Consider the following 14853-nt stretch of genomic DNA (forward strand, 5'->3'; position numbering starts at 1 on the left):
TAAGGCTATAAAAGGCATTGCCATCCTATTACTGTGATAAAACATATAACTCAAATAGTAAACGGAGAAGGCAATGGCACCCCACTCCAGAACTCTTGCCTGGAAAATCCCATGGACAGAGGAGCCTGGAAGGCTGTAGTCCATGGGGTCGCTGAGGGTCGGACACGACTGAGTGACTTCACTTGCACTTTTACGTATTGGGAGAAGGAAATGGCAACCCACTCCAGTGTTCTTGCCTGGAGAATCCCAGGGATGGGGGGGGCCTGGTGGGCTGCCGTCTATGGGGTTGCACAGTCGGACACGACTGAAGCGACTTAGCAGTGGTGGCAGCAAATAATAAAAGGTGTAAAAATTCAACTCCATAGCATAAGAATGTTCATTCTTAAGATACAAAAAGTATCCCACACAGAGTAAAGGTGTTAGAAAAAGTAAGGAATATATTTTTCATTTGATGTAGAAATATCAAAATTTAAAAGCTCATACAGTACCTGTCTGAGTAGTGTAAGTTATAAATGTATTAGCAACTATTTTTCCTCTTTTTCCTTCAAAATCTTCATCCCCTTCTTCTTCAGATGAAGAGCTAAAGTGTTCTTCAACAATTTTTTTGGCTGCGGCCTGATTAGCCTTCTTGATTTCCTCAAATTTCTTTTGAGACATTAGCCCTGCTTAATAGAAAAAAAAAATGGTTTTCATTTCTGCAAAACAATCTCGCAAAAAGAAAGACATGATATACCAATACATTATTAAAATACAGATTTAAAAGTCACCTTTGGTGCATTCTATTTTACTGTCATCTATGAAAAAAAGTATTTTCAAATTTCTTATCATATAGGTAAAGAGAATACCACAATATAAACTTTCACTTTTGTTAAATATTCTGCTAAATGCAACAAACGGTTCTAGAGTGACTAACAAATCAATTTTTTAAATTATAAAGGCATGTTAAAGTATCAAAAAACTGGTGATCAACCTCAAGACAAGGACATTAACAAAATTAAAGTGAGATGTTTAAAAATAAATGGTAGGAAGGTCCAAGAGGGAAGGGATACACATAGCCGATTCACTTTGTTGTACAGCAAAAACTAACACAACAATGCAAAGAAATTATACTCCAATAATAAAAAAAAGTTTTAAATGAATGAATGGTACAGTTATTCTTAAGAGGTGGGAAACATACCCACTGGGAGCACATCAGAATCAGCAAAGCCAGGTGCTTTTTCAAATCATCTTCTTTCATACTACAAACCCAACATGGCCTGGCCCACCAAAGACTTAGCACAAGCAATATTCACTGTATACCCACTATGTTTACAATCTGCTGCTTAGAAAGCCCAAGAACTTTTTTGTCTTTATTAGCATGTGGTCACAAAACACATTTACTGAACATTAATCCCACACAAGAAGTGACTGACTGTGGCTCAGACAGTAAAGAATCTGCCTGCAATGCGGGAGACCTGGGTTCGATCCCTGGGCCACATGAAGATCCCCTGAAAGAGGGCATGGTAACTCATTCCAGTATTCTTGTCTGGAGACTCCCCGTGGCCAGAGGAGCCTATCGAGCTACAGTCCATGGGGTTGCAAAGAGTGAGACACGACTGAGTGACTAAGCACAGGAATTCCAAAACACAAAATACTGCTAACATGGAAAATGTGCTTCTCACAACTTCATTCCAAAATGAAATGTTAAATAAGTTTTGAATTAGTTCCGTTATTCTGTTTAGCACTGTCTGTACTTCTGACTTTGTTACTTGCTTAAATAATGCAAAAAAGAATTAGACTACTTCATAGCACATTCCCAATGAGACTTCAAAGTCCTCAAGAGCAGGACTATCAGAATTCTCTACAAGCATTATTAATAAACTCTTCTGGACAGCAACCACAGTTCAAGAAAGGAGCCACAAACAGACTGAATTGATCTTAATTCATGAGTGCCTTAATTCATCAGCGCACTAAGAAATGCACTTTATGCTTGAAACTGATGAGTCACTACTCATAAAAACTTCCCATTTGAGGTGGTGTATTTGTATTTAATGATGTTTTATCTTTATTTTCCTCATGAAATCCTTTCCTTTTCTTACTGCAGCTGGCTTGGCTGGGACTCCTGGGTATTTCAAGTAAAACTGGAGGAAAATGTACAGAGCTTACATAGGAATCTTTGAGTGCTAGTAGAAAACTAATTGATATAAGATATATGACTCAAAATTTTTTTAAAGGTTGAAGCAGATATAATAAAAACATTCATAACCTGATCAATAGACCCAGATCAGATTATCTCAAAGACAGCTGACAAAGCAACCTTCCCATATATTATTTTTTACAGTCAAATCTCAATTATCCAGTTGAAGGATGCTTGCTTTTCTCTATCCACAAAATCCATGGAAGTTCACCAAAACTGTTCACAAGTCTCCCTCTTGCATACCTCACTACCACCAATATCATACTCAGTAACTCACCACTATCATAAACTCAGAATATCACCTAACTTTAAAATTAGCTGAGGAGGTAAAACATTCAGAAGCTCAATTTGCTCCTCCACCCAAAAAAATATATTTTGAAAAATACAACAATAAAATTATTTCCGGGATTATTCCCTGACCTCCCTGCACTCTTTCACTGCTGTGGACAACCGAAAGCTGCATGTGTGCACTCCACCAAAACACTGCTTGGTTGTTCAGTCACTAAGCTCTTTGCAACCCCATGAACTGCAGCAAGCCCGGCTTCCCTGTCCTTCACTATGTCTGAGAGTTAGCTCCAACTCCTGTCCGTTGCCTTGGGTGAAGGATACTGACAAGCTGAGAGGCCACACCAGATATATCCAGGAAAGGACATGAAATTTGTGACTAGGAATTTGTGACCCCAGTACAAAACAGTACCACAAACTCAAGTGCATATAGGGCACAGATAATTAAGGTCACTAAACTAAGCAATCAAACAAAGATGGAAAATGACAACCAGCCCCAGAAGTAGGAGACACAATGCCAAGGGGAAAGCCTAAATTCAATCTAAAAGGGGAAAGCCTAAATCCAATCTAAAAGGGACTTCTGTAACTCGGCCCAGCGACTGTTGCCACGCATAAAAGTACCAAAGCCACAGTGTTTGAGAAGAAAAGTTGCTAACCGGGTTTTTATGAAATTTTAAAAAGAAAACCCAAAAAACGGCCGGCAATCAATTCAGATTTAACGCATTGTGTTAACCAAACTATACGCTAAATCAGACCGCTGGGCTACGATTTGCAACCTTGGGAATTCAATAGACAAGAGTGAAGGGAAGACTACGGGACGGAGAAATAACAAAGATTAATATCAATTAAACTGATGATGCATAAGGTGTGATGGGAATTGGCCTAGAATGAGCAGCTGCCTGAAAGCTTTGAGAAGTGAGGCCAATTATAAACTCCTGAAAGAGAAGGAAAGTAGTGAATGCGGAGGCAGCTCAGACTAGGCAGTGCCTTAGGAGGTGGGCATGCAGGTGAGCCCGAGAACAGGAGCCATTCTTACCACCGGCCACGGAAGTTTGCGGCGCTTCAGACCCCGCGGGGCTGCGCCGCGCTGAACTACCTGCAGTCGCAGGGGTGGCCGCTCCTCCGGGGCTGAGGCCAGGACCAGCAGCGCCCACCGACCCCTTCTCTCGCCCTCCTCCGGCGCCGCGGAGATGGACTCCATTTCCTGAGGAGGGGGCCGCAGCGCCTCGTCCTCGGGCTCGGCCTCGACCACCGGCTACCTGGCGCCAGGAAGCTTCCATCCCTGCAGAGGAAAGGAAAAAAAAAAAAGAGTGGAAGGAGCGTGAGGGCTGTGGTGCCGAGGAGTCTGGAGAAAAGGACAGTGAGGGAAACCGAGATGAGGGTGGAATGAGGAGGGTCTCCGCCAGACGGGGGCCGGATTTGAAAAGGTCGCGGCCCTGTCTCTCCCAGAGGGCGAGCCCCCGCTATGCCCAGGCTTTGGAGATGGCTAGGAGAGGGAGAGAGCTAGGCAGAGAAATGGACTGCAGAGCAAGCCGCATACAGCCACGGAGAAAGAGTCGAGAGAGAAGGAAAGAGCCTCCTGGGCCTCGGAGTAGCGCGGTGATGGGAGAACAACCAACTGACCCGGCGTATCCCGCCGGGAAGCAACTGCAGTAGCAAACCCCAAGGAAAGCTACGTCTCCTTACCGACGGCGCCCGCCTCAAGCGACTACAATTCCCAGAAGTCCAGGCTCACAAATCGCAGAACGCGTGGCATCACCGGCCGTTTCCTCATCCGGGACCTTTTCTGTGTGTTGGCAAGACCTCGGAACGCATGCGCCAACTGAACCGCGCCTTCGGAAACTACAGTTCCCGAAATGCTCTGGGGTTCGGGCTTCCCTTCTGGCTCAGCTGGTAAAGAATCCGCCCGCAATGCGGGAGACCTGGGTCCGATCCCTGGGTTGGGAAGATCCCCTGGAGAAGGGAAAGGCTACCCACTCCAGTATTGTGACCTGGAGAATTCCATGGATTGTATAGTCCATGGAGTCGCAAAGAGTCGGACACAACTGAGAGACTTGCACTTTCACTTCGGGCGGGCAGGGCGCAGAGACAGCGAACTAGATGGGGAAGTGGGCGGGCCCTGAGGTGTTCAGGACACCGAAGGTTGCTGTTTTTTTCTCGCAACTTCCCTGAACCTAGCTGGAGTCTGTACCAGTGGTCGTAATTGACTGCCCACTGTCTTTGGTGCCAGGGAACTTTTCTCGCAGATGGGAAAAAGCATTTACGAGAAAAATACTTTGAGGTCGGGGAAGAGGGAGGGAAAGCCGAGGGAGTGTTGCGGTTAAGTGGCTGGAGTGGAGAAAACGCTCTTCTGAATTACTAAAGGGATGTAGAAGATAAATCTAACGGCATTAGTATCAAAGTCCTTTATAGTTTATAATGTACTGTTTCTGAAGCAGGCCGATTTTTACTTTCACAACAAAAGGAAAAGTAGTTAAGAGCCAGGTCTGGTCCTGATTCTTCTGGCTTTGCTGTTTTCAATAATAGATAAAGAGAAGAGTGGGAGAAATTTTAAAAATTCAGGAGTCTGTCTGGGATTGAGAAATACATTAATTGCTGTTTGGGACTACACGGCCCTTTACAACTCTTCAGCTTAATTAATGAATACCTAATATTAATATAGCATTTATTAAGTTCCAGGCACTATGCAAAGTGTTTTACATATATATGTATTTTAACAATGTGATACTCAATAATGCTATTTTTATCCCCATTTTACACTGAGGGATAGAGAGGTTAAGTTCCTTGCCCTTGACATAGCTTGGTGTTGTTTTCTACTCCATTTTGTAAATTAGAAAATAAAGACACAGAAAACTTTCTTATTAAATATCCTAGCAGAGCCAGGACTGCAGCTGAGCTGTGTGACTCCTGTACTATATCTTAAAAACACCCTGCTACTTAATTAGTGTGAAAAAGTAATGTTTACATAGAAATTCCACTTAGGTTTAGAGGCCCTAACCAGGCAAAAGGCTCAATTGTTCAGAGTTTTTCCCTTGCCATTTTTCCCTTGCCATTTTACAATGATAATTGATAATCATAATAACTACTGTGGAGTCAAAAAGAATGTTACACGCTATGTGAATGAGCAAGCATTTATTATAGTATTCTCGAAAGCTTAGTGGAGAGCTGATGGATATTATAATGTGGAAGTATAGGTAAACTTAGAGCACATTTCAAAATACCATTTTCTGCTATTTTCACTTTGAAATTTCAGATAACATTTGAAGGGAACAAGTTCTGTTTATCAAAGGGGAACATGAGAAATACATGAAGATGATAAATATTATGTAGTTAAGATTATAAAAGTGATAAATATAATTGTATAGTTCTAATTAATCTTAATTATTAAAAATACTACCCTCAAGAAAAGCTAAAAACAAAAGATGCACCAAGTACTGGCAACAATATGGAGCAATTGGAACTCTCATGCATTTTGGTAGGAGTGGAAATTGGTTCAAACCTTTTAGAAAAATGTTTGGCATGTTCCAAGGCCCAGGTAATTCCACTTCTGAATATATACCTGAAAGACCTGAGTGCGCAGCTTCACAAAAACTCATTTTATAGCAGCTTTACTCATAATAGTCAAAAACTAGGAACAACCCACCTGTCTATCAACAGGATAGAAAAATTGTGGTATATTCATATAATAGAATGCTATGCCAAAAGAAATACTGATATGTGAAGCAAGATGAGTGAATCTCAAAGATATCATGTTGAACAAAAGAGCCAGACCCAACAGATGACTTACTTGTGAACCCAGTTTCATGAAGTTCCTGAACAAGTAACAGAGGCCAGATTAGTGCATACTCCTGGTAGGGGTGGGAGAATTTTAACTGGGAGGATGAATAAGGTATCCTCCTGAGTGGTGGCAAAATTCTATCTTAATCTGGGTAGTAGTTTTACTTGTGTGTACATGTGTTAAAGCTCAAAATATTATACATTTATGATTTGTGCAATTTACTATATGTATGACACACCTCAATTTTTTAAAGAATCCTAAAATAAAATATAGAAAAATTTGGATATCTGAATACCCCTATTGTCCAGTCATTTTAAAAATTATTTGTCCATTACTGACATGTCTTCCTGATACGGATTCGTTTTGCCAGTGTTTCAATATAGATCCGTAAATACATTTATCTTTGACAAATACATCTAGACTCAGGTAAACACTTTGCCTGTTATCAATACATTGCCCCTCAGCTCCTATTCACCCTTCAGTATATGCTCTGTGACAGGACACAACTTGAGGCATCTCACCAGAGATGTTAAGTTTTCTCGGCAGAGGGCACTGGAGAAGCATTGGAGGAAGCAACACGCTCTCCTGTTATTTCCTGCTGCTGTATAGTAGGTCAACCGCCTTGAAGCATTTGCCTGGCCTGGAGATAAACTTCCAAAGCAGCCCTCTCAACATGGAAACCTACCTTAAGGTCTTCTGCTCACCACTGATCCCCCTGAGTCCCCACTCCCTTGGCAGCTGACACCCTCCTCATACCTGCCACAGCACCCCTGAGCCTTGGCTCCCATCCCCTCTGCAAACTCACCCCTCTGGTTTCTGATCACTGCACTCCGCAGGAGACTGCAGAACAGCTGTGGCCTGAACAAACCAGCAAGCTTCTCTGCTATCTAGTGGACTGAACTACACCTTCACCAGTAAGACTGAATCAACCTTGGGGAGGGAAACTCTTCCAAGTTTGTCCTTCCTTGGGTATTCTCCCTCAGTCGTAGAATACCATACATAGTTTCCTTCTAGTCCTTCTTTTATAAGAGCTTAATAATTCTTTATATTAAACAACCCACAAAGGTCCATCTAGTCAAGGCTATGGTTTTTCAAGTGGTCTTGTATGGATGTGCGAGCTGGACTATGAAAAAAGCTGAGTGCTGAATAATTGATGCTTTTGAACTGTGGTGTTGGAGAAGACTCTTGAGAGTCCCTTGGACTGCAAGGAGATCCAACCAGTCCATTCTAAAGGAGATCAGTCCTGGGTATTCATGGGAAGGAATGATGCTAAAGCTGAAACTCCAGTACTTTGGCCACCTCATGCGAAGAGTTGACTCACTGGAAAAGACTCTGATGCTGGGAGGGATTGGGGGCAGGAGGAGAAGGGGGACAACAGAGGATGAGATGGCTGGATGGCATCACTGACTCGATGGACGTGAGTCTGAGTGAACTCCGGGAGTTGGTGATGGACAAGGAGGCCTGGTGTGCTGCAATTCATGGGGTCGCAAAGAGTCACACACGACTGAGCGACTGAACTGAACTGAACTGAACTGAGTGGTTTCTATTGTTGGTTGGACCAAGACCAATACAAGCACTGAATACATTTTACTTGACATACTGGATATCATCCAATCACATTGACAGCAAAAATAAATATAGTTAACGAGGAAATAAAGAGGGAAAGTGTTAAGAAGAAAATAAAGGGTACAACATAAAGTGCAAAATACACCAATTGAAATAAGTGGGACAGAAGTGCTATCCGTGGGATAAAACAAAATTAGAAAATTGAATAATCAGGCTGATTTCTCTAGCCAGGTTAAACACAAATAACTTTCAAGGATAGATTCTTATTTTGCTTTAATTATTAATACTGAGAGAAGTGAGTGATAAAAATAGTATTGTATAATGTTAATTTCATTAAAATAACATCATGTTTAAACTGGGTCATCAGTTTCTTTTTCTAGTAAAACCTTCAAAAACAAAAGTTAACCAAACATTTATTCATATTTCATGTAAACTATTTCTAATATTCAGCTAAATAACCCATCCCTGGTACAGGAAGATGCCAAGTGCTCCAAAGCAACTCAGCCCAGGTGCCACAACTATTGTGTCTGTGCACTAGAGCCCAGGGAACCAAAACTACTGAGCCCACATGCCACAATCACTGAAGCTTACGTGTCCTAGAGCCTGTACTCCACAGCAAGACAATCTACGGCAATGAGTAGCCCGTGCGCAGCAACTAGAGTAGCCCCTGCTCAGCACAACTAGAGAAAAGCCCACACAGTAACCAATAACCAGCAGAGCCAAAAATAAATAAAATAATTTTTTTTAAAAACTGACTCTGGCAGTTATCCAATATTGCCAGGCATTACATATTTGTACTCAGAGATGGGAAGGGTTCAGTGTAAATAAAGAACCAGAATAGGAATGAGAAGTTTCACTGAGATGCTGAGAACTGAGAAAACTATTAAAGGCAGACTAAGATGTGGATGTAAGTGGTCAGTCAGTTCATTCGCTGAGTTGTGTCCGACACTTTGCACCCCCGTGGACTGCAGCACACTAGGCTTGCTGTCCATCACCAACTCCTGGAGCTCACTCAAACTCATGTTCATCGAGTCAGTGATGCCATCCAACCCTCTCATCCTCTGTTGTCCCCTTCTCCTCCTGCCTTCAATCTTTCCCAGCATCAGGGTCTTTTCCAAGGAGTTAGTTCTTCACATCAGGTGGCCAAAGTATTGGAATTTCAGCTTCAGCATCAATACTTCCAATGAATACTCAGGACTCATTTCCTTTAGGATGGACTGCTTTGATATCTTCCTGCAGTCCATGGGACTCTCAAGAGTCTTCTCCAACACCACAGTTCAAAAGCATCAATTCTTCGGCGCTCAGCTTTCTTCACAGTCCAACTCTCACATCCATACATGGCTACTGGAAGAACCATATCTTTGACTAGACAGACCTTTGTCAACAAAGTAATGTCTCTGCTTTTTAATATGCTGTCTAGGTTTGGCATAGCTTTTCTTCCAAGGAGTAAGGGTCTTTTAATTTCATGGCTGCAATCACCATATGCAGTGATTTTGGAGCCCCCAAAAATAAAGTCGGCCACTGTTTCCACTGTTTCCCCATTTATTTGCCATGAAGTGATGGGACCGGAAGCCATGATCTTAGTTTTCTGAATGTTGAGCTTTAAGCTAACTTTTTCACTCTCCTGTTTCACTTTCATCAAGAGGCTCTTTAGTTCTCCTTCACTTTCTGCCATAAGGGTGGAGTCATCTGCATATCTGAGGTTATTGATATTTCTCCTGATAATCTTGATTCCAGCTTGTGCTTCATCCAGTCTGGCATTTGGCATAATGTACTCTTCATATAAGTTAAATAAGCAGGGTGACAATATACAGCCTTGACGTACTCCTTTCCCAATTTGGAACCAGTCTGTTTTTCCATGTCTGGTTCTAACTGTTGCTCCTTGACCTGCATAGAGATTTCTTAGGAGGCAGGTAAGGTGATCTGGTATTCCCATCTCTTTCAGAATTTTCCACAGTTTGTTGTGATCTACACAGTCAAAGGCTTTGGCATAGTCAATAAAGCAGAAGTAGATATTTTTCTGGAATTCTCTTGCTTTTTGATGATCCAACAGATGTTGGCAATTTCATCTCTAGTTCCTCTGCCTTTTCTAAATCCAGTTTGAACCCCTGGAAGTTCGTGGTTCACATACTGTTGAAGCCTGGCTTGGAGAATTTTTGAGCTTTACTTTACTAGTGTGTGAGATGAGTAAAATTGTGTGGTAGTTTGAGCATTCTTTAGCATTGCCCTTCTTTGGAATTGGAATGAAAACTGACCTTTTCCAGTCCTGTGGCCATTGCTGAGTTTTCCAACTTTGCTGGAATATTGGCTGCCGCACTTTCACAGCATCATCTTTTAGGATTTGAAATAGATCAACTGGAATTCCATCACCTCCACTAGCTTTGTTCATTGTGATGCTTCCGAAGGCCCACTTGACTTCACATTCCAGGATGTCTGGCTCTAGGTGAGTGATCATAGCATCGTAGTTATCTAGGTCATGAAGATCTTTTTCTATAGTGCTTCTGTGTATTCTTGCCACCTCTTCTTAATATCTTCTGCTTCTGTTAGGTCCATATCATTTCTGCCCATCTTTGCGTGAAATACTCCCTTAGTATCTCTAATTTTCTTGAAGAGATCTCTAGTCTTTCCCATTCTATTGTTTTCCTTTATTTCTTTGCACTGATCACTGAGGAAGGCTTTCTTATCTCTCCTTGCTACTCTTTGGAACTCTACATTCAGATGGGTATATCTTTCCTTTGCCTTTAGCTTCTTTTCTTTTCTCAGCTATTTGTAAGGCCTCCTCAGACAACCATTTTTCCTTTTTTGCATTTCTTTTTCTTGGGGATGGTCTTGATCCATCTCCTGTACAATGTCACGAACCTCCATCCATAGTTCTTCAGGCACTCTGTCTATCAGATCTAATCCCTTGAATCTCTTGGTCACTTCCACTGTATAATTGCAAGCAATTTGACTTAGGTCATACCTGAATAGTCTAGTGGTTTTCCCTAGTTTCTTCAAATTAAGAATTTTGCAATAAGGCATTCATGATTTGAGCCACAGTCAGCTCCTGGTCTTGTTTTAGTTGACTGTATCGAGCTTCTCCATCTTTGGCTGCAAAGAATATAATCAATCTGATTTTGGTATTGACCATCTGGTGATGTCCATGTGTAGAGTCTTCTCTCGTGTTGTAAGTAAGAGGCACTGTATTTGGTAGGGATGGAATGAGCCAAGGTTTAGAAGTGAAAAAAAAAAAAAAAAAGCACATGTTTGAACCAGACAGAAGAAAATTCTCCTGAATCCCCAGGCAAAAGTGATTAATGGGGTTGAACACTGTGAAACAGAAGTAGAAAATTTTGGTTTCAATGTTGACACTAAGTAGCCACTGTGAGGTTCAAGAGAAGGGAGATGACATTATAAAAGGGAGATTTTTCAGGAAAATTAATGTAGAAATAATAGGAAAATTTGAGCTAGGAAGAGCCTTGTAAAAGAATCGCTGCTGCTGCTGCTGCTAAGTCGCTTCAATCATGTCCGACTCTGTGCGACCCCATAGATGGCAGCCCACGAGGTTCTCCCGTCCCTGGGATTCTCCAGGCAAGAACACTGGAGTGGGTTGCCATTTCCTTCTCCAATGCATGAAAGTGAAAAGTGAAAGTGAAGTCACTCAGTTGTGTCCGACTCTTAGTGACCCCATGGACTACAGCCCACCAGGCTCCTCCATCCATGGGATTCTCCAGGCAAGTGTACTGGAGTGGGGTGCCATTGCCTTCTCCATAGAATTAAATTGTACTTGTAGGATTCAGTTTACAAATTCAGATGTGCAAATAATCACACTACAGTAATCATAATCTTTCAGTTACCTTAATTTGAACTCTTGACTTATATTTCCCAGGATTTGTTGGAAAAATGCATTTATTAATTCACTCAACCAGACCCCTATTATGCCTAGACATTTTCTATATACTGGAAATAGAGCAGCACATGAAATAAAGTACCTGTCCTCGTGGAACTTACATTTGAATGGGGAAAGCAGATAGCAAACAAGTAAAATATAAATTAAGATATAATATGAAGCAGTGATCTGTGTGGGGAGAGGCGGTGAAGAGGTTTTCAATTTAGACTGAGCAAAAAAGGTACTCTACCATGGTGACGTTTGAGAAGAGATCTGAACGAAGGTGCAACACCCACTGGATACTGGGGAAAGAATTTTCCAGGGATTGAAAAAGAAAACAAGGACCCAGAAAAGGGGGCATACTTGGTATGTTTAAGGACCAACAAGGAGGCCAATATAACTAAAAGAGTTTGAGCAGGCAGAGGAGCAGTAGGACACCAAATCAGAGAGATGATCGGGGCCATTTCACGTAGGGCTATGGTGAGGATTTTGGATTTAACTGTAAGCAAGCTGAGGCAAGGAAGCAACATGATCTGATTTTGTTTTTGTAAGAATACAATGGCAGCTCTACCTCGAAGTGGGCTATTGGGGAAGGGGGAGCAAGAGTTGCAATAGACACCTTTAACATGCTGTGTGAAGATGGTGGCTTGGATAGGAGGACTTATAGTGAGATGCAGGATATGTTTTGAAGGTTGAGCTGACAAAGTTCACTGACAAATTATGATAGCGGGTGTAAAATTAAGAGGAACTGAGCCAATGGAATGCCCTCTTATGAGAGACAGAATATTAGGAAAGGAATATATTTGGGGGAAAAAATCATGAGTTCTGCTTAAAACACACCAAGTCTCCACTAAAAGCTGGCTCTCCCATTTCTCTTTACGTACAGCAACACTTTTGATACCAGATGTGTGGATTTTTCCACACTAATTATTCAATTCTCAGTGGGTACCAACTGGATGTCCTACATTTAATTCAGCTCTGACACTACTTGCCTGGAGAGTTCAGATCTCACTGGTTAAGGGCTCAATCCCACAAGACTGGCCCCCTCACTTCAGATGCCAGTCACTAGTCTTATGGCTGTCACTTATACTCCTGATCACCCAGCTGGAGACCCACCCTCCCCCTACCTCTGGACCATTTATTCACATGTGGCAACTCTATCACCCTTTTAGTCAATCTCTAGACCCCATCCACATCTAATAAAATACATTCTGTTCACTAAACAGAAATGCATACAGTATTCTAAGTTCAGATGCCCCATGATTTTCTACAAAGGCAAGAGCATGTTTCTTCTGAAAACTTCCTAATTAAATCCAGTCTTTTTTGATCTTTTTGTAATCTCCACTGAGAACATTACTAGCTGCAAAGTCCTTATATAAGCCTTCACTGCCTTTGATTACTTAGAGCCAATTATTTTAAAATTATAATGTTCATTATCTTATCCCAAATGTACTCACTCCAGTAGAACTTACCCCTACTGAAGCCCATCTACTGGTTTTAAGATGATGTTTAATTAAACATCTTAAATGGCTCAGATGGTAAAGCGTCTCTCTGCAGTGCAGGAGACCTGGGTTCGATCCCTGGGTTGGGAAGATCCTCTGGAGAAGGAAATGGCAACCCACTCTAGTACTCTTCCCTGGAGAATCCCATGGACAGAGGAGCCTAGTAGACTACAGTCCATGGGGTCGTGAAGAGTCAGACAGGACTGAGTGATACACTTTCACTTTCAAATGTGACCAGTCCCATCAGAGTCAATACCTAGGGAATCTATTTATCCTCACCATTTATTGTATGATATCTGTTCTAAGTCTACTATAAAATTCAAAAAATAATTATGGTAATCATTGTTACAATAACTTTTAAAAAGTTTAAATAAGTGATATCTACTGATTTCCTTTTGTTCACAAATTTATTCACAGCTCAAATAGATTATTCAGTTATGGCTTCCAGTTTGAGAGGCTCAAATAATTTGAAGAAAGTGATTATAACTGGGCTCAGGAAGCAAAGGCTCAATCTATATTGCCTGTATCACAGTATACTACATTTGATGACAAATAGGTATTTGAAATATGGTTAATCTATATTATGTATTTGTATTTGTGTGTGTGTGTGATTTATTTTTGGTTACTCTCTCTGAGCTTCAAAAAAGCTTTCTGGTTTGGCAAGTGGGCCAGCGGAGCAGGGAAGCCTGGTGTGCTGCAGTCCATGGGGTTGCAAAGATTTAGACATGACTTAGTGACTGAACAACAACAACCAGTGGAGAAGGCCACCTCTCAAGGTAAAAGAAATAAGACTAGGTCAGTAGCATTAAATCAAGAGATCTATATTAAAGAGTTTAGCACTAAAATTTATTTTAAAACGACCTATCCATTATTTCAGTTCATTAATAAAACAACTCTCATTTTTCTACCACTGAGGAGTCTTGTCTCTCTTTAATCAATGAATTTCAAATGCCCAATTCTTTTAGACAGAAAAATAAAAGGAATACAATCAAGGTAAATTTCATGTTACTTTACTGTAGTATGCTTCTTTGGTAATTTTATAGATTTTATGCTTTTTTAGGCACTTTAAAATTATATCAGAAATGGAGCAATGGAAAAAGCCATAAATGTAGATCTATTAATTATCCTTATTTTTAGCAAACTAAGGAACTAGGGAGAGAGGTCTATTACACTAAAATCTGAGTGGAAACAAATTACATTCCTATCCTGGAGTCCCCCTGGTAATGGTAGACAGATGGTCATCCTTCAACACTCTTTCTGCCACAATGAGGCCATTGGAGGATATCAGGGAGCACCATGGACTTGGGTGCCACCAGGATACCTGTGCTCCTCAGCATCATGAATCTTTGTGACAAACCCAGGAAACAGGCTCCCTGCTCTCTGAAGACCTAACTCAAGTAGCTTTTTGGACCAAGTCCAACTGGCCGAAGCTCAGCCTAGATGAAACAAAAAGGAACCTAACTGAAAAGAGGAGAACTGGCAATTTGACAAGAAATCAAATATCAACTCTTTTTAAGGGCCAACATTGTCAGGCTGGTGAGTAATTTTGTGGTAAATTGCTATTTTCAGAATCCCAAAGGAATACATGGGTGAAAAATGCATTCTTTCACCTTGAACTCATCAGGAAACCAAGAGCCAGACGTGGAATGTAATTCTAGAAGGTATTGTCTCCAAGTGA

General features: G+C 41.3%; 1 protein-coding gene across 5 annotated transcripts in view; it reads right to left on the reverse strand.

The window, feature by feature from the left end:
* NFXL1 (nuclear transcription factor, X-box binding like 1) overlaps window positions 1-4305 on the reverse strand; it is a 59034-nt gene extending 54729 nt beyond the window's left edge. Inside the window, exons 1-3 of one of the 5 annotated variants that reach the window (XM_055588496.1) lie at window positions 4148-4305; window positions 3558-3743; window positions 489-662 (exon numbers count right to left, since the gene is read on the reverse strand). In XM_055588496.1, the coding sequence (XP_055444471.1) occupies window positions 489-662; window positions 3558-3741 (358 nt within the window). In that variant the 5' untranslated portion in view covers window positions 3742-3743; window positions 4148-4305. Of the gene's footprint in view, window positions 1-488; window positions 666-3497; window positions 3744-4084 lie in introns of all 5 variants that reach the window. The other 4 variants (XM_055588494.1, XM_055588493.1, XM_055588491.1 and 1 more) reach the window with 4 other exon arrangements.
* Between the last annotated feature and the right edge of the window lie 10548 nt (window positions 4306-14853).

The sequence above is a fragment of the Bubalus kerabau genome, chromosome 7 (genome assembly GCF_029407905.1).
Source record: "Bubalus kerabau isolate K-KA32 ecotype Philippines breed swamp buffalo chromosome 7, PCC_UOA_SB_1v2, whole genome shotgun sequence".
Taxonomy (NCBI): domain Eukaryota; kingdom Metazoa; phylum Chordata; class Mammalia; order Artiodactyla; family Bovidae; genus Bubalus; species Bubalus kerabau.